The 21,259-nt window shown below is 36.4% G+C and overlaps 1 protein-coding gene across 4 annotated transcripts in view; it reads right to left on the reverse strand.

Moving 5' to 3' along the window:
• The window catches only part of CCSER1 (coiled-coil serine rich protein 1), a 1,364,327-nt gene that overhangs the window by 1,103,363 nt on the left and 239,705 nt on the right, over window positions 1-21,259 (reverse strand). For all 4 annotated transcript variants that reach the window (XM_038582134.1, XM_038582135.1, XM_038582136.1 and 1 more), the window contains exon 4: window positions 2,388-2,481. In XM_038582134.1, coding sequence (XP_038438062.1) covers window positions 2,388-2,481 — 94 coding nt within the window. The remainder of the gene's footprint in view (window positions 1-2,387; window positions 2,482-21,259) is intronic.

A 21,259-nucleotide genomic window follows, 5' to 3' on the forward strand; every position in this document is an offset into this window, starting at 1 on the left:
CCAACAAAATAAATAATTCTGCAATAATTTAGTCATTTCTCAAATTTCTGCTTGAACCAGAAATATATTTTTACAGTGTTCTAAGTTTTTCAATAAGTATGACAACAAAGATGTCACACTACATTTGCTTCTTTTAATCTACAACAGCCCTTCCCCCTTTTTATCATGCCATTTATTTGTTTAAGAAACCAAACCATTATCCTCTAAAATTCTTCACATTCTATATTTGGTTGCTGGATTCCCTCTCTGCTCAACCCAATATTTCCTATAAAATCAAAATCTAATCAAGATAATTGAACAGAAAAAATATAATTGAATAGATTTAAGTACTTGTGGGCAGAAGTGGTGGTGCTGTGTACTTCTCTAGGCATTGTATTAAGAGGGAAAAACGTCTAGTTGTTACAATTTTAGTGATGTTAGTGACCAGTGGATTTAGGTATTGTCATTCTAATCCAAAATTACAAAGTTCTCCATCAACAACATACCCTTACAACCACACCATGCATATACAGACATCTTCATTATCTTTTTAATGATTGCTTAGTATATATACCATTGCATATTTAATAAATATCCTATTGAAGAAGACTCCAGGTGTTTCCAATATTTTGTTATTATAAATATTTTGCAAAGAAGTTATTTGTGCACCTTATTTTGTATATTTCCAGTGTTTTATGATTAACCTTCTAGAAGTTGGATAGTTGAATATAAAAGTAAATGGATGTACAGTTTTGCTAAGTACTGACAAATTTACCTCCACAAGGATGTACATTCTACTATATCAAATTCTTCTAAGATAAATACACATGAACGACAAAATGGTATAAAGTATCTATCTGTATAAAAGTGAGAAAAATCTTCCATTTTTAAAAGACTATCTATCAAATCAACTGCATGAAGAATGCTTTAAGAAATGATTATCCTAAATTTGTTTTCAACCAGAAAAAATTTAACATAGCTTCTTTTGATATTAGCCTACAATACAAAGTAATAAAATATAAACATTGTAAAATGTAAAACATAAACATTGCCTTCTTTTGACAATTTGTAATGTGATATTATCTATAATATAAAAATGCTGCCTAAACAAAAAATCATTATAAAATATTAGAACTGGATATAACTTTAGAGATTATGTCTAATTCTTAAAAGTTAAAAATATGGACACTAAAATCCAACAGATTGATTCTCTCAAATATATGCTCTAAGACCAGGATTTTAAAGTTCCAGTTTAATATTTTTTTGAAAAACAGAGAAAGAGAGTGGCAAGGGGGAAGGCAGAGTGAGAAGAAGAGAATCTTAACCAGACTCGACATTCACAGTGGAGCCTGATGCAGGCCTTGACCAACAATCCTGAGATCATGACCAGAGCCAAAATCAAGAGTCAGACACTTAACCAACTGAGCCACCCAGACACCCTAATATTGTTTCTAGTTTAATTTGAAAATGACTATACTAAAGGTGTTATAAGCAAAAGAAAAAACAAAAGGTAAGTAACAGCTTCTCTTTGTACCCAAATATCTAAATAAGAATAAACAATCCCTACTTATCTAATTAAGTAGATAATTAATCTACTTTAATAGGAGTAATTTTGGCATTTAAAGATATGACAGATTCATGCTTTAATATAATTAAGCTATTACAAATATAATGGGCTCCCTTCGTAATTCATTTAACAAGAATTTATTTATCTCATGCTATAACTATGTGTTTATGAGTTTGTATTTGTGGTTATTATTGGCAATTATTAATTTTGAGGACAACCTTATTGCATAAAATTAATATATGTGTTTTCATTGAAGCAGCTAAGTTTTTTTTTTTTTTTTTTAATTTTTATTTATTTATGATAGTCACAGAGAGAGAGAGAGGCAGAGACACAGGCAGAGGGAGAAGCAGGCTCCATGCACCGGGAGCCTGATGTGGGATTCGATCCCGGGTCTCCAGGATCGCGCCCTGGGCCAAAGGCAGGCGCCAAACCGCTGCGCCACCCAGGGATCCCAGCAGCTAAGTTTTTGAAGAGTAAACCTTGATCTACAAAAACTCCATTCAGTTAAATAAAATAAATGAAAAATAGGATTGTAATTGTTTTTTTTCTCCCTCAAAAGGAGAAAATATTAACTTTTCCATTAAGTATTAAATTGCAAATTCCTTTCTTGAAGTTTCTTTATAGTTTTTTTTCCTATTTTACAATTGTCTAGCAAATGGATTTATATTTCCATAATAGATTTTAAGATCACCAGAATCATATTTCAAAGGTACCTAGCATGTTATACACAAACTGGAGATGGAAAAGACTAAATGTATCCTATACAATATGAAGTTTACCAATGAAAGCTTAGTGACCAGGATCAGAGTTTTATGACCTGGCGCATTTATTTAACACATACCCGAAGGATGAAGATTCTGTTCCTCTAAAAATTCTAGATCAAGCATTAGATCGTCTTCATCCAGTTCACAAGATCCCAAATTATTCAAAACATCCTGAAGAAAAAGTAAAATCAATAGTTAGAGGTGAGTAACCACTGAGAAATTGAGGAAATATCCACATACAGAGACCATGAAGCAAAAAAAGAACTCAAAATTATAAATGAAAAGTTTTAGCTGAATCACTTGACTCTCCCATGGGCTTTAACATTATCTACCCAATAAAAAATTCCAAGAATTATTATAAAAATCTTAACTCTAAAACGGCTAAAAAGGATATAAAGTTGTTTTTTTTTTTTCAAATGTACAGAAGTCTGTGAACTAAAACTTCATATTTTTTTTTTATATTTACCTTTCAGACCTGGACAACATTTTTCTGATACATTTATAGAATTCCCAAATAAATTTTGTATACAGTGCCAACTGTGAGATATTCATTTAGACCATACTTGAAAGTGAAAATCCAGTTACCATTTCCCAATCAATTGCTTAATATTAGGAAGGATGAACAGAAGAAATAAATATCAATTAGATTAAAAATTAATTATTGACTTTCATTCATAATGCTATACACATCAGAGGTAGATTACATTCTTCTCTTCCCTTCCCTTCTCTTCCTTTCTTTCACAGAGCAAATAGGAAAATAAACCAGAAGGATATATTGAGAAGTCTTAAGGAGAAACAATAATATGCAGAGGTAGGAATTACTGAGGGAGGAATAAGGTCCTAATTTGTGTATTTGTGTTTATAGATAATGGTGACTATATGTTTTTAAAAAGTATGAACTTAACAGAGACTAGATTGAAATAACAGAAGTACACATTTTGTACAGATGTACATATTGCTACATGCACATGATGCTACATGTAGTAAATGACACTATACTGTAGACCATTTTTCCCATTAATGTGAATGTTATCATAATTTATGTTTAAAGAATTAAATATTCATTAAGGGAAGCCCAATGATATTGTCAAATAGAAAATGAACAGCTTAGTTCTAGAGATTGAAAGTAAGGACACTATGACTTTTAAATAAATTATTCTTACTGTGAAAAAGAATTACCCCTTGAGGCAAGATGGCAGAAGAGTAGGGCTCCTCATTTCATCTGGTCTCCCAAATTTAGCTAGTAACTTTCAAACCATCCTGAATACCTACGAATTCAACTTGAGATGTAAAGAAAGAACAGCTGTGATTGTTTCTTACAAGGTAGGAGTGTGGAGAAGAGAAATAGAGGGGACATATCAGAAGATAAACTGCAGAGGGAGCCTTAGTAAGGCATCTGCAGCAGGGCAGTTACAGCACTAAGGGCAATACAATTGGATCCTTTGGAAACCTGCTCCTCAGAGTCTTCCCTGCCTGGAAAGTGGTCAGTGGTGAAATAGAGCAAAATTGCAGGAGGAGAGTGTAATATCAATATTCCCAGAGACACTGAAAAAGCATGGGTGCCAAGAGAAAACTCAACTTATTCCATATACCATAAAATGTCCTCAGATCAGGAGACCAATGCCATCCTAGGTCCCGGTAAATGACAGGAATGCAGCAACCCTCCCAAAGCATCTGGCAGAGGCAGAGTGGGTGCACACTCCAGCGGGTGAATGCAGGAGATCCAGCATCGGAGAGAAATGGGCTGTCCTCCATTCCCTCCTGGAGAGGGGGAGCCAGTGAGCACACAAGACAGTGAAAGCTCTTCCTCCACCCAGTGCCCTTCAAATTGAATGAATCAGTGTCCCCCTGCCTGCCACCAGGAGGATTGGAACCAGTGCGCACTGAGAGACTGCAGTTTAGTATACACTGGGAGGTCTTGGCTCCTGCACTGGAATCTAGCCATTGCCATTTTTTTTTTCTTTCTCCTTTCACCCTGGAGAGGTGTGGCCTCCAGGGAACAAAGGCCTCACAGGGTAAAGAGCTTACACTGAGCCCAGCCAACCAGCAAGGGGTGAGGCATCTCTACTCAGGCACAAACACTTCAGAATCAGCACAGCAGGCCCCTCCCCCAGAAGATCAGCTGTTAGAACATAAGAACAGCAAGTTTACTGACCAAGCAGCACTGAAAAGCTCCAGGATAAAGGGAAAATAGTATAGAGAACATGAGGCTTTTTCCTTATGATTCACTTATCTTTCAGGTTAAAAATTTCCAATATCCTCTCTTTCTTCCTGACTAATCTACAATACTTTATCATATCTTCATTTTTCAGTTTCTTTTTCCTTTCGGACTTTCATATTTTTATAATTATATGTCATAGATATATTTGGCATTTTGGACTTCCTTTCAATGTATTCATTTTAATTTTTATAGATATAAAAGTTTGGTGTGTATGTTTTGTTTTATAATTTTGGAATTTAGTACCTTCTAACATATAGACCAAACTACACTCAGAGCCAAGTAGCACAAAGTGTTGATCCACTCCATGAGATTATATTATCTTTTCTTACCATTCCACCCCCTCTTCTGTCTTCTTGATTTTGTTGTTGTTGTTGCTTCCCTATATGTTTTGCTTTTTTATATAAATTTGGAATTTAGTACCTTCCAACACACAGACCAAAATACCCTCAGAAGCAAGAGGATCACTGTCTTGGTTCACTCTATAAGACTATATTCTCACCACACCACACCACTCCCTTCCCACCTTTTTAAAATTTTTACTATTTTTTTCAGATTAAAAAAAACTCAAAAAGTCAAATTAACTTTCACATTCATGGTCTCTTTCTCCTTTTACTTTTATTTTCCGGTCACTGATCTACTCAGAATTGTCTAGGGTGTATTTTACTTGGGTCATGGCGGATATTTTTTACTATTCACTCATACTGCCTTTCTGAACCGGACAAAATGACTAGAAGGAAGAATTTTTTTAGGAAACAAGGGTGCCTTTTTAATTGCAATCAAGGGATCCCTGAGTGGCGCAGCGGTTTGACGCCTGCCTTTGGCCCAGGGCGCGATCCTGGAGACCCGGGATCGAGTCCCACGTCGGGCTCCCGGTGCATGGAGCCTGTTTCTCCCTCTGCCTGTGTCTCTGCCTCTCTCTCTCACTGTGTGCCTATCATAAATAAATTTTAAAAAAATTTTTTTTAAAAATAATTGCAATTAAAAAAAAATAATAATAATTATTGCAATCAAATATGCCGTCTGAAGTCAGCGTGCTCCCCGAGTCTGGCCCAGGGGCCGTGCATGGCCCAGGGCAGACGGTGGCCTCACCGCACGTGGGGGCCAGGGCACGGCCGCTGGGCTTAGCCCTGCTGTGTCCCTGAGCCACTGTCTCCTCTGCAGGTGGCCCAGCCTCTGGTGCCCAGGACAGGGGAGGATGGGTGGAGGGCGAGGTGTGAGCGCTCACACCTTCGCAAACGCATGCAGACTTTCCCAATGTTCGCGTTTGTTCTCCTTGGCTAAAATAGTCAGATAGCACTGTGAAGCCACTGCCAGGCAGGCGGGGGCAGCCCAGCAGCGCCGCCTAATTCTGTATCTGGAACAGGAAGAGCCGCAGGTTGATGTGATATGCTGTGTACAAAAGACTCATTTTAGACCTAAGGACACCTTCAGACTGAAAATGAGGGGATGGAGAACCATTTACCATGCAAATAGTCCTCAAAAGAAATCTGGCATAGAAATCCTCATGTCAGATAATTAGATTTTAAACCAGAGACTGTTACAAGAGATGAGAAGGGACACTAACATACTTAAAGTGTTTATCCAAAAAGAAGATCTAACAATTATGAATATTTATGCCCCTATTGTGGGAGCAGCCAAGTATATCCACCAATTAATAACCAAAGCAAAGAGACACATAGATAATAATACACTGATAGTAGGAGACTTCAACACTCCACTATTGGCAAAGGACAGATCTTCTGCCTTCCTACCCTGTTAGAAGCGCAAACTCTTCTCTCTGGAGCATTCCAGCTGTTCTCTCTTTAAATCTCAGGTCGAATTCATAGGTTTTCAGAATGATTTGAAAGTTACCTAGGTAAGTTGGTGGGGACAGGTGACTTGGGGACCCTACTCCTCTACCATCTTGCCCCGCACCCCAAGGACAGATCTTTAAGGAAGAAAATCACCAAAGGAACAAGGGCTTTGAATGATACACTGAACCAAATGGATTTCAGAGATATATACAGAACATTCCATCCCAATGCAACAGAATACACATTCTTCTCAAGTGTACATGGAACTTTCTCTAGAATAGATCACATACTGGGTCACAAATCAGGTCTCTCTACTGATACCAAAAGACTGGGATTGTTCCCTGCATATTTTCAGACCACAATGTTTGAAACTAAAACTCAATCACAAGAAATTTGAAGGAACTCAAACACTTGGAGGTTAAAGAGCATCCTACGAAAAGATGAATAGTTCAACCAGGAAATTAGAGAAGTATTAAAAAGATTCATTCAAACTAATGAAATCAAAGCACAATTCCTCAAAATCTTTTAGATACTGTAAAGCAGTACTAAGAGGGAAATACATCACAATACAAGTCTCCCTCAAAAAATTGGAAAAACCTCAGATGCACAAGCTAAACTTACACATAAAGGAACTGGAGATAGAACAGCGAATAAAGCCTAAACCAAGCAGGATAAGAGAAATAATAAAGATTAGAGAAGAACTCAGTGAAGACCAGAAAAACCGTATAACAGATCAATGAAACCAGCATTGGTTTCTTTTAAAGAATTAATAAGATGCACAAGCCCCTAGCCAGATTAGTAAAAAGAAAAAAGGACTACAATAATAAAATCATGAATGAAAGGGGAGAGATCACAACCATATACCAAGGAAATACAAACGATTTTAAAAATGTATTATGAGCAACTATACGCCAACAAATTAGGCAATCTGGAAAAAATAGATGCATTCCTCAAAACCTACAAATTACCAAAACTAAAACAGGAAGAAATGGAAAACCTGAACAGACCAATAACCAGTGAAGTAACTGAAGCAGTCACCAAAATCATCCCAAGAAACAAAAGTCTAGCACCAGATGGCTTCTACCAAACATTTATTTTTTTAAAAAGATTTTATTTATTGATTGATGAGACACACAGAGAGAGGCAGAGATGTAGGCAGAGGGAGAAGAAGGCTCCAGCAGGGAGCCTGATGTGGGACTCGATCTGTGGTCTCCAGGATCACACCCTGGGCTGAAGGCTTGAGGGCTGAAGGCAGATGCTCAACTGCTGAGCCACCCAGGCATCCCTCTACCAAACATTTATTTTTTTATTTTTTTTTTTTAGATTTTTATTTATTTATGATAGTCACAGAGAGAGAAAGAGAGAGACGCAGAGACACAGGCAGAGGGAGAAGCAGGCTCCATGCACCGGGAGCCCGACGTGGGATTCAATCCCAGGTCTCCAGGATCGCGCCCTGGGCCAAAGGCAGGCGCCAAACCGCTGCGCCACCCAGGGATCCCTCTACCAAACATTTAAAGAAAAAATAATACCTCTTCTACTAAGCTGTTTCAAAGAATAAAAATGGAAGGAATATTTCCAAACTCATTCTATGAAGCCAGCATCATCTTGATCTCCAAACCAAAGACCTCACCAAAAAGGAAAATTACATACCAATATCCCTGATGAACATGGATGCAAAAATTCTCACCAAGATACTAGCCAATAGGATTCAACAGTGCATTAAGTGGATTATTCACTACAACCAAGTGGGATTGTTCCCTGGGATGAAAAGATGGTTCAACATTCATAAAACAATCAATGTCATAGATTACATAAACAAAAGAAAAGACAGGAACCATATGATCAAATCAATTGATACAGAGAGAGTATCTGAGAATATGTAGCATCCATTCCTGATTAAAACTCTTCAATGTGAAAAAAATAAATAAAAAAACTCTTCAGTGTGTAGGGATAGAGGAAACATATCTCAATATCATAAAAGCCACCTATGAAAAGCCCACAGCAAATATCATTCTCAATGGGGAAAAACTGAGACCTTTTCCCCTAAGGTCAGGAACGTGACAAGAATGCCCACTCTCACCCTGTTAGTCAACAAAGTAGCAGAAGCCCTAGCCTCAGCAATTGGACAACAAAAAAAGAAATAAAAGGTGTTCAAATTGGCAAAGAAGAAGTCAAACTCTCCATCTTTGCAGATGACATGATACTGTAGTATATAGAAAACCCAAAAGACTCTATCCCAAGATTGCTAGAACTCATAACTCATACAGCAATGCAGCAATGGGGCATGGTACAAAATCAATGCCCAGAAACCAGTGGCATTTCTATACACTAACAATGAGACTGAAGAGAGATTCAGGAATCAATCCCATTTATAACTGCACCCAAAAGCATAAGATACCTAGGAATAAACCTAACCAAGAGGTAAAGGATTTATACTCTAAAAACTACAGAACAATTATGACAGAAATTGAGGAAGACACAAAGAGGTGGAAAAATATTCCATGCTCATGGATTGGAAGAATTAATATTGTGAAAATGTCTTTGCCGCTTGGGGCAATTTACACTTTCAGTGCAATCCTGATCAAAATACCATGGACTTCCTTCAAAGAGCTGGAACAAATATCCTTACGATTTGTATGGAACCAGCAAAGATCCCGAATAGCCAGAGGAATGCTGAAAAAGAAAACCAAAGCTGAGGGCATCACAATGCTCAATTCAAGCTGTATTACAAAGTTGTGATCATCAAGACAGTATGGTACTGGCACTAAAACAGACACACAGGTCAATGGAAAAGAACAGATAATCCAGAAATGGATCCTCAACAATATGGTCAACTCATCTTCTACAAAGCAGGAAAGAATATCCACTGGAAAAATGACAGTCTCTTCAATAACTGGGGCTGGGAAAACTAGCCACATGCAGAAAAATGAAACTGGACCATTCTCTTACACCACACACAAAAATAAACTCAAAATGGTTGAAAGATGTGAATGTGAGACAAGAATCCATCAAAATTTTAGAGGAGAACACTGCCAACAACTCTTTTGAACTAGGCCACAGCAACTTCTTACAAGACACATCTATGAAGGAAAGGGAAACAAAAGCAAAAATGAACTATCGGAACTTTGTGAAGATAAGAAGTTTCTGCCCAGCAGAGGAAATAATCAACAATACTAAAAGACAACATACAGAATGGGAGAAGATATTTACAACTGACATATCAGATAAAGGGCTAGTATCCAAGACCTATAAAGAATTTATCAAACTCAACACCCAAGAAACAATCATGTCAAGGAATGGACAGAAGACATGAACAGAAATTCCACCAAAGAAAACTTACCCAGAGCTAACAAGCACATGAAAAAATGCTCCACATCACTTGCCATCAGAGAAATACAAATCAAAACCACAATGAGATACCACCTCACACCAGTGAGAATGGAGAAAATTAACAAGACAGGAAACAAGAAATGTTGGCAAGCATATGGAGAAAGAGGACTCTCTTGCACTGTTGGTGGGAATGCAAGCTGGGGCAGGCACTCTTGAAAACAGTTCCAAAATTCCTCAAGGAGTTAAAAATAGAGCTGTGCTATGACCCAGCAATTGCACTTCTGCATATTTACCCCAAAGAATCAGATGAAGTGAGACAACAGGGTGCCTGCCCCCCCAATGTTTATAGCAGCAATGTCCACAATAGGCAAACTCTGGAAGGAGCCACAATGTCCTTCAACAGATGAATGGATAAAGAAGATTTGATACACATATATCATGGAATATTACTTATCCATCAAAAAGGATGAATACCTACCATTTACTTAGATATGGATAGAACTGAATGGTATTTTGCCAAGTGAAATAAGTCAATTGGCAAAGGACAATTATCATATAGTTTTACTCATATGTAGAATATAAGAAATAGTGAAAGGGATTATAAGGAAAGGAGGAAAATTGAGTGGGAAAAAATTATAGAGGAAGACAAACCATGATAGACTCCTAACCCTGGGAAATAAAGGTTTGCAGAAGGAGAGAATGGTGGGGGGATAGGGTAACTGGGTGATGGGCATTAAGGAGGGCATATGATGAGATGAGGATTGAGTGGTATACTATATGTTGGCAAGCTGAATTTAGATAAAATATAAAAAATAGAATTAAACATTATTAAACTTTAGAATCATGTGATATCTGTGAATAGAGCACAATAGTTTCAAAGGTAAAAAATATCACCAAATCTAAGAGATTTTCTCTACCAATGAAAGTTACAAGTAATCATTATCTCATTGTATTATATTGTAGTATCTGTATTCATCACAAGGTAACTAGTAATTTAAACTATAAAAAAAAATCAATGTTTACTGGCAGTTTTATGATATACTGTGGCAGGAATTGCCTACTGAGAACAAGTTGTGTTCTTATAAAGCATCAAAAATGTTAAAAAATATAGGCAACAAAAGAGAAGCTGCCCTCCTCAAAAGTGCAAAATAGAGTATCAAGCAAGAAAAAAAAAAAGCATAATTGAAGTTGAATCTGGAAAAGACAGAATTTAGAAAAGGGAGATTTGGTAAAGACACTATTATTAGTGTCTATTAAGCGCTATTCAAATGAGAGAACCTTAATCTGAAAGTCAAGAATATGTTGGTAAAAAAAAAAGAATGTTTTACAGTGAAAATGTTAACACTGTATCCAACTTAAAATTACTCTACCAATTTTAGTCTTATAGTTAACATTTCATTGACTAATATTATATTCTTTTTTCCATCCAAGATTCATATGTTGAAGTCCCAAACCCCAGTCCCTTAGAATATGACACATCTGGAAAGAAGTCCTTTAAGAAATAAATCATGTTTATGTAAAGTTGCATGAGTAGGAATGTCTGGGTGGCTGTCGGTTAAGTGGCTGCCTTCGTCTCAGCTCATGATCCCAGGGTCCTGGGATTGAGCTCCACATCAGGCTCCCTGCTCAGTGGGGAGAATGCTTCTCCCTCTCCCTCTGCCTCTGCCTGCTGCTCCCCCTGCTTGTGCTCTCCATCTCTATGTCAGATAAATGAATAAATAAAATCTTTAAAAAGAAGTTGCATGAATATTGCAGTAAGACTAGAGTTATAAGAAGAGGGTTCTAGGACACTGGCAACACAGACAATGATATGAGGACACAGCAAGCAGGCAGCCATTTGTAAGGCAAAGAGAGAGGACTCAGGAAAAATCAAATCTGTCTAAACTCTGATTTTGGACACCCAGCTTCCAGAACTATAAGAAACTAAATTTCTATTGCTTAAGCCACCAACTCTGTGTTATTTTGTTATGGCAGTGTCACCAAACTAATACAGTCAACAACATTTAGAAAGCAACGAAGATTGGAACAAAGGAAGAAAGGAAATAAATTAGTGCCTAAAAGATGACTGTCACTTTTTTTTTTTTTTTTTGCTATGCCCACTAAGGACATATTTTTCATTGTAGGATTCTATGGTTTGCGCACAGCATTTCCTTCTTCTACTTGAAACCACTCTGCGCAATCTACCTAGCTATGGTACCAGAAGAAGGTACCAGGTTCTTATATAAGCCAAACCCCCTGTCTTTGGTAGATGAGCCAAGATGGGCATTTTAACAAAATTTGCTGATCACAACCCAAATGAGAAACATTTCTTCTTGGTGACAGATATTACTAGACGTAAAATGACATCATCACAGAGGCCTTGGATTTCATTATATAGTTAAGACTAAGTCTATTTGAAAAATAAAAAATGTCATAGTAGCAGGTCTTCTGGTTCCTAATTCTAACAATTCCAGAGGTCCAAAGGCATACATGATCTTTCAAGGATGAATTTTGAATTTTTCCACTAATACATCCAACAAAAGCTGGAAAAATACTTTTTAAAAAAAGTTTTATTTTTCTAACAAGGAAATATTGAAAAACATTGCCACTAATACTCCTACACTTAATTTAAGGAAGTAACACAAGGAAAATTAAATTAAATTTGAAAAACTTACTGATATTTCCTTATCATTTGCAAGTGACCCTTGGCATTTGAATTGGGGGGAGGGGTCCATTTAACACCAATCTAGATGCATTGCTCTTATATCTACTAATTCTAATTCTTTCCATATCTTGCTCACAAAGCATTTTCCCTTAGTGTAGTGTAATCTCTGAATCTAGTAAAACCTCATAATAAAGGGAGAGAAGATGTAGCAACGTAATATGTTACAGAAGAAAATCAATGTGAACTCATAAACCTAAAAATAATATATTTTCCACATCTCTCCTTAAAAGAGACCAACAGCAGTAACAGTACTTTTGGCCTCAGCCAGCGCTGATGGGCAATTCAGATACCTGCTGCCCAATATTTACCAACAACAAAAGAAAAAAAAAAAAAAAACCAGGGCTCCTCAGTAATTAAGGAAAGGGTTTAAAAAAAAAAAAAAAAAAAAAAAAAAAAAAAAAAAAACAAGAAAAAAAGTTTCTGTGTCATTCTTTTGTTGCCAGAAAACAAGTTTCATCCAAAAAAAAAAAAAAAATCAGAGGCAGTTTTGGAAGACTCAGGAAGCCTAAATGGCTTTTCCTGGCTAATCTCTGACATATGAACAAGAAAAAGAAAAAGTATGGCTAGATTAAACAGCCTGAGTCTGTTGAAGGCTAAGAGTTCATAATACTCAAATAGAAATGGTGACATGAAGGATATAAACAGGCGTTCATAACTAGGTGTTATATGTAAGTGATGAATCACTAAATTCTACTATTGAAACTAATATCTCTATATTTTTACTAACTGGAATTTAAATAAAAATTTGAAACAAAGAAATAAAAAAGGTACTCATATTTAAAAAAACATATATAGGGTGAAATTTCTTTAATTTCTACTGTTTTCAATAAATAGTTTATATGAGTATTTTGTTTTTCTAATTATATGTATGTTTATAGTAAGATGATATGTATTTCCATCTGTGTAAGGAGATAGCTGTAAATATCAAAGTAGCAGCACTGAAAGTAATTCTGTACCATGAACAGAAAATATTGATCAGCACTGATGGTTGCACATAATAACCAAGTGGAAAAGGAGTTCAGCAGTTAATTAACATTAATGATCATATCCCATATCTAACAGGGAACAACTGTGTGTTTCAAACATTTGATAAATTAGTGGAATATCTAGAAGTGGTAACTAAGCAGAAATAGTCTCTCATCCCCTAGAAGATAAAAAAGTTAGATAGCTCTACATAATAAAGATATAATAATGAAAGTTCAAGAGTTTTTAATAACATTCATACACCAGACCTATATATCATAATAACAGGGAAACTGTTTTGTAACACAAGAAATTTGGACTTAGAAAAAAATAATTATTTTGTGAGGAAACACCAGTACTGCACAAAATTAAAAGCTAGGCTTGAACTTAAATAAATAAGTAAAGGCATAACGGCATATAATAAGTAGATTTTAATTGCAAAAACAAAGTCTAACCTGATGGCCAGTATCCCCAGGCTGAATTATCTATGAATGTATAGCAAATTCCAATAACTAGACAAAGAAATTTCTAATTAAAACCTGGGTTGTGCAAGTTTAAGAGATGAGTTTTTCTTTTAATGCTAGCATGGTTACTAAATCTTGGTAAAGTCTCAGATATCTTTGAAATAGTCTCAGATATCTTTGAGATCCTAGGGAAATATGAAAATTTCCATGTCAGCAAAGTATAAGAATAAAAAAGATGAAAAGAAATGTAAATTCCTAGTAGCAATAAACATATGATAGGTTTTGGGATTATTGTAATATGTATATTTTTCTTTAAAAGCATCTAAAGCATTTAAGATAAGTTGTCATGTTAGATTTGGTATTTTAATAGTACTTTAGGAAGAATTTGATTATATAAAATTGGAACCAATGTTTAAGAGTCACGGGAAATTTAATCCATATTCTAATTTATTGGTACGTAACATTTATGTGGATATTGAAAAGAGCTGATTGTTTAATTATAATGAACTATTTACCAAATTCATAGTATTAATAAATTGGATATTAAATCAAACACAATTACTACTAAGTATTCTCTAAATAGACATTTAAACTAACAGTAACACTGATTACTCATGTAATCTCTCAAATGACTTGGATTCATTAAAAGTAAAGTAAAAAGTTATTAACGTAGTAATTTAAAAATTAATCTTCTAAACCCTAGGGATTTAACAATGAACCTAACAGACCATGTTTTCTTTCTTCATAGACCTTATAGATAACTGTATTCTAGTAAAGAAGTAGCATGTTTTTAAGTTTTTTAATAAATCATTCTCCTGTAACTGGTTACTGGAAGCAATTCTACAAAGCCTTCTTGCTACTAGCTGAAATAATAAAATTGAATTTCTGAAGCTACTAAGTTGAAAAACCAAGGTCTGATCACTCCATTAATATGTAACCATTCCATAAAACCCATTCTAAAATAACCCTTTAGCATTGTTTCTTTATTGCAATAAAGATAATAATTATGATCCTGCTAAAAATAAAGGAAGCTGAGACATGTCACGATATAAAGAAGCACTGCTGAAAAAAGAAAGAATTCCATCAAAGGAGATCATTAAATTATAAAACATTTTTTAAATGTAACATCATAAAGATGTGATTAATTGCATATTTATACTGCTATATTTTAGTCAAAGGATTATCCAAATAGTCTTACTTTTCTAAAGGGCAACATATGGCATCGTGGTATGGACTTACATAGTTGTTTATGAGCTATGTCATTGACATACTAGAAATCCTCTGATCATTACTTGATCTAAAAGTGAAGAGATAACTATTCAAATTAATAGAGGGTAGTCAATCTAGTCTGCATTCTTCTTTTAGTCATTCTACATTATAATCAGGGGCTGCTAGGATACACATATCTTTCTCCAATATTCTAACCATAGGAGTTCCCACAGAATAACCCCAAATAATTTTTTGAAAATATTATTTTATTATCAAAAATATATGATGTAGCTATTATAGAAGACCCTCAGTCAAACTTTCCTGTGTGAACACAAAAGTGTATTCTGAGATTTGCTTTACAATTATATTTGCCTTTATTGGTAAAACTGATTAGGTCAACTACTTTGACAAATGTCTTTTAAAAAGTCATATTATCCCAAAAAGATAAATCACAAATTATAAAAATGAGAAGTGTGAAAGTGGCAAGGTACACATATCATCAAAAACAGGTATCAGAATAGGCTGGGTACATATAATTGAATAAGAGTTGAGCATCTAGAGACACCTGGGTTGCTCAGTGGTTGAGCATCAGCCTTCAGCTCAGGTTGTGATCCAGGAGTCCTGGGATCACATCCCACATCAGGCTCCCTGGAGGGAGCCTGCTTCTCCTTCTGCCTATATCTCTGCCTCTCTGCATCTCTCATGAATAAATAAATAAAATCTTAAAAAAAAAAGTAGAGCATCTGTATATGCACACCTATATATTCTATGTGAAAAGAAAATGCACCAATACATGAGTATATTTTTAATATGATTTTACTGTTATTTTTTAGAAAGAGAAATTAGCACAATGATATTTTATAACTACTGCTCTGAGAATAGTTATTTGATTTTGATTTTCTGATTTGTAAAGAAGCATAATCATTATAATAGAATTACCTTCACCTTTCAACATGGCAGGTATGAAATATTTCCAAACACCGCTTACTCTTTGCTAGGTACTGATTTACTGTATTGATTTAGCTAACTCACAATATACTTTTAATAAATATTTTCAAAAATATGTCTCAATTCTATTACCCTTTATTGATAAGACTTCCCACAAGTCCAAAAACATACATTTTGCAAATATGAATGGTGATCTTATGTTATTCACTAAAATATTACATTATAATTATAAATATGTACAAAAGAGAATATTGTGTTTTAATTATCATGTGTCTCTTGATGGTGGGAATGCAAACCGGTGCAGCCAGTTTGGAAAACAGTATGGAGGTTCCTTTAAAAGTTGCAAGTAGAGCTACCCTACAACCTGGCAACTGCACTCCTAATTATTTACCCCAAAGATACAAATGTAGTGATCCAAAGGAGCACCTGCACCCAAATGTTCATAGAAGTAAAGTGCATAATAGCCAAACTGTGGAAAGAGCTGAGATGTCCATCAACAGATGAATGAGTAAAGATGAGGTGCTACATGTATACAATGGAATACTACTCAGCTGTCAAAAAAAATGAAATCTTGCCATTTGCAATATTGTGGATGGAACTAGAGGGTATTATGCTAAGTGAAACAAGCCAGTCAGAGAAAGACAATTATCATATGATCTCACTCATATGTTGAATTTAAGAAACAAAACAGGATCATAGTGGAAAGGAGGGAAAAATAAAACAAGATGAAATCAGAGAAGGAGACAAATTAAGAGACTCTTAATCATAGGAAACAAACTAAGGGTTGTTGGAAGAGAGAGGGCAGAGGGATGAGGTAACTGGGTGATATATGTTAAGGAAGGCATGTGATATAATGAGCAATGAATATTATATAAGACTGATGAATCACTAAACTCTAACTCTGAAGCTAATAATACACTATATGTTAATTAATTGAATTTAAATTTAAAAAATTATGTGTCTCTTTATATTTAAATATGAAATACTCAGCAAAATAAGATTCCTACAGCCATGCCCAGAGATGCTAATTTATCCCTTGATACTAATAAAAGGTAAAAAATTCTGCAAGTATTAAAACAAGGAAACAAATATTACACTGTAATATTTCATATTTCATTATTTTTTAGGAAAGTTAACATTTATATGAATTCAACTAACCACAAATTTTATGGATCTGAAACCAATATCTGAATTCACATAATATTTAAAGTTAAACTCGGAACATTTTAATTTTAATCTGCGCAAGAAAATATAGTTAATTTTATTATTAAGTAATGAAAATAGGAAACTAGGAAGTGTGAATATATTGCATAATTAACAAATTTCATAAATAAAAATTAAAATGTAACAATTGCTGTTCGTTTAAAAATGCATATTTTCATAAACAATAAGCTGATGGTTGTCCGAGTAACAGGGGTAGGAGGATGGGCAAAATGGGTGAAGCGGAGTGGGAGATAGATTTCCAGTTACAGAGTGGATAAGTCACAGGAATAAAAGGCATAGCATAGGGAATATAGGCAATGGTACTGTAATAGCTTTGTATGCTGATGGTTAGTGGTGACGCTTGTGGTGAGAGCAGCATAAAGCATAGAGAATTTGAATCACTATGTTGTACACCTGAAACTAATATAATATTGTGTGTCAGCTACACTCAATTGAAAAATTAAAAATTAAAAAATTTACAAAGCATATTTTTTCTTAGCATCATTTAATATAAAAAATGATATCTATTTTCATGACAAAGTAGAACCAAATGTCACAGATGCCATCTCCTTGATTCTAAACCTGAATCAGATACCTTAGACTGTATCTAAACCTAACCTACAATTATAAAATGAGTAACTGGCTGGTGATGAACATGGCAATGTGAAAAAGAAGGATAGAACAATTAGAGTATTTGAAATCCTAATATTTAAAAATACTGCTTACAGAGAGAGATCATTATTTCTAGTCTTCATTCTTATTTATGTACAAGGGTACACAATTGAGCATTCCAAAGTCATGACATATATTCTATCATCTATTAATTGGCGTCCCTTTCAACTTTTTGCCAAGAATCATACCAATCCTTCAATTTTCACTACACACTTCTCCAGCATTATCCTCATGAAAGTATTAATTTGTATATATTCCCTCATTATCCAACATACAAAAAGATATCAATAGTATGGGTTTACAAAATAAATAGTAATTACTGTCATTCAAAATCACATAATATGATCTCCATCTACCTCTCCAAAATTGATTACTGCAAACTAATTAACCAAACATCTGTCAGACTAAAATGCCATCTGCATTTCTTTCATTGCATGGAGTATAACCCTTGGCCCCAAATACCTAAAAAACATATACAAGATAGCATATTTATACTTTATTAAATCATAAGCATTTTTTACAACACTACTTCTAATAGTGCTAAAAATTTATTCACAAGAGACACAGAGAGAGATAGACACAGAGACACAGGCAGAGGGAGAAGCAGGCTCCATGCAGGGAGCCTGACGTGGGACTCGATCCCGGGTCTTCAGGATCACGCCCTGGGCCAAAGGTGGTACTAAACCGCTGAGCACCCAGGGCTGCCCTAAAAAATGATTCCTGATAGGAATATTTAATAATAGGAAAGCTTAAAAACTTTTCTCTAAAAAACTCCCTTTATGTGCAATATGTACTGGTTCTAATGAAACATGAGACCACCAACTGTACCCACACTATGCAGAGCGCATGTGCCTAGGGAATAAAATGGACTACTCATTGTACATCTTCCTAGAGGAAAATATGTGTGACTGCCTCATTCTTTGTTTTACCTCTGAGCAGAAAGTGCTTGTACTCTCAGAATCTTTAGTGTTGTACCACTAGAGGGCATGGAAAATAAGGACTCATTTACTTAATAACATCTTACTTAATATATTCTAATAGTGTTTTAATTAACTGAAAATGAGGTGTCTTCCTGCCAAACTATTTTGATGTAGAACAATAGTGTCCTTTAAGAACACCACTTTTTAAAGGTATTTTAAAGGAAATAGATTATCCAGGAAAAGCATCCATGTATAATACAGAGGAATGTTTAAGGACTCTTAATTACTAGGCCTACATTAGGTTAGTGTTTTAGAGTCTCTAAGGTGTGCTTTTATTTTTAAGTTGTCATTTTAGTTTCACAAGAAATACTTATTTTTCACCATTATTAGTATATATTGTTCTGAAAACTGTATGAGATTCTCATCACTCTACTACGCCAATATACACTGAATTAGAATTTGCCACAGAAAACCTAATGTCCTAATGTGGGTGGGGCAGGACAGCAGAGGAGTAGGGTCCTGCTCCTACTCACCTGGTCCCACCAACTCACCTAGATAACTTTCAAATCATCCTAAAAACCTACAAATTTGGCCTGAGATTTAAAGAGAGAACAGCTGGAATGCTACAGTGAGAAGAGTTCGTGCTTCTAACATGGTAGGAAGGTGGAAAAATAAATCAATAAAAAGGAATCCAATGGGGGAGGGGTCCCTGCGAGGAGCCGGGCGAAGGCCGGGGGTGAGAGCCTCCAGGACAGGAGAGCCCAGTCCCGGAGAAGCAGGAGCTGCACCAATCTTCCCGGACGGAAAGGGGCCTGCAGGGAACTCGGGCAGGATCCCAGGAGGGGCAGTGGAGCCCCCGGTCCCCAGGTTCACTAACAGAGGAAGTGCGCCCCACACCCCGCGGCTGATCTCGGTGAAGGGCTGAAGCGCGCAGGGGGGGCTCGGGAGCAGCTCAGGCTGCGACTCAGGCAGCAGCTCCGCGCGGAGGGGGCTGCGCGGCCCAGGGAGCACGATTCCAGCAGCGCAGGCCCCGGAGCCCAGGTCACCGGGGGACACAGCCAGGATCCTGCGCTGCCCCCGGGACAGGCGGAGGTGGGGAGGGGCCAGGACAGCGAGGACATTCATGCTGCTGCGTGCCCCAAGCTGTGCAGGTCAGCGGCCCCCGCCCCCGGAGCATCCAGGCCAGTGCAGACTGGGAGCTGCGGTAGTTACTGCGGGAGCTGACTCCAGGCTAGAGAGCTGGCCGCTGCCAGTCTTCTTGTTCTTCCGTGTCACCCTGCGCCTGGGATGGAGCAGGGCCGCCAGGGAAAAGGGGCCTCACAGGAAAAACAGCTCCCACTGAGCTGTGCACCTGGCAGAGGGCGGGGCAGCTCGCCCAGGTGCACACACCTGAGAATCAGCACAGCAGACCCTTCCCTCAGAAGACCAGCTGGAAGGACAGGGTAAGAGCAAGTTCTTGACCCAGCAGCGCTGGAAAGGTCCAGGGGAAGTCTAGGGACTTACAGTATATAGAATCAGAGGATACCACTCCTTGTTTTTGTTCTTTGTTTTCCCCTTTTTTCTCCTTTTTTTTTCTTCCTTTTTACAGTACAACTTGTTTTTCCACTCTGCACTGAGTAAAATGACTAGAAAGAATACACCACAAAAGAAAGAATCAGAAATAGTCTTCTCTCCCACAGAGTTACAGAATTTGGATTACAATCGATGTCAGAAAGCCAATTCAGAAGAATAATTATAAAGCTACTGGTGGCTCTGGAGAAAAGCATAAAGGATTCAAGAGACTTCATGACTGCAAAATTTAGATCTAATCAGGCTGAAATTAAAAATCAATTAAATGAGATGCAATCCAAACTGGAGGTCCTAACGACGAGGATTAATGAGGTAGAAGAGTGAGTGAAAAAGAAGACAAGTTGATGGCAAGGAAGGAAGCTGAGGAAAAAAGAGAAATACAATTAAAAGATCATGAGGAAAGGTTAAGGGAAATAAATGACAGCCTCAGAAGGAAAAATCTACATTTAATCGGGGTTCCAGAGGACGCCAAAAGGGACAGAGGACCAGAAAGTGTATTTGAACAAATCATAGCTGAGAACACTTCCCTAACTTGGGGAGGGAAACAGGTATTCAGATCAAGGAGATAGATTCCCTCCTAAAATCAATAAAAACCATTAAAACCCCAACATTTAATAGTGAAACTTGCAAATTCCAAAGATAAAGAGAAGATCCTTAAAGCAGCAAGAGACAAGAGATCCCTAACCTATATGGGGAGAAGTATTAGGTTAACATCAGAACTCTCCACAGGGACCCGGCAGGCCAGAAGTGGCTGGCAGAATATATTCAGGGTTCTAATTGAGAAGAACATGCAGCCAAGAATACTCTATCCAGGAAGGCTCTCATTCAGAATAGAAGGAGAGATAAAGAGCTTCCAAGATAGGCAGAAACTGAAAGAATATGTGACCATCAAACCAGCTCTTCAAGAAATATTAAGGGGACTCTATAAAAGAAAGAGGAAGTCAAAAGAAACA

The sequence above is a fragment of the Canis lupus genome, chromosome 32, assembly GCF_011100685.1.
Source record: "Canis lupus familiaris isolate Mischka breed German Shepherd chromosome 32, alternate assembly UU_Cfam_GSD_1.0, whole genome shotgun sequence".
NCBI classification, from domain to species: domain Eukaryota; kingdom Metazoa; phylum Chordata; class Mammalia; order Carnivora; family Canidae; genus Canis; species Canis lupus.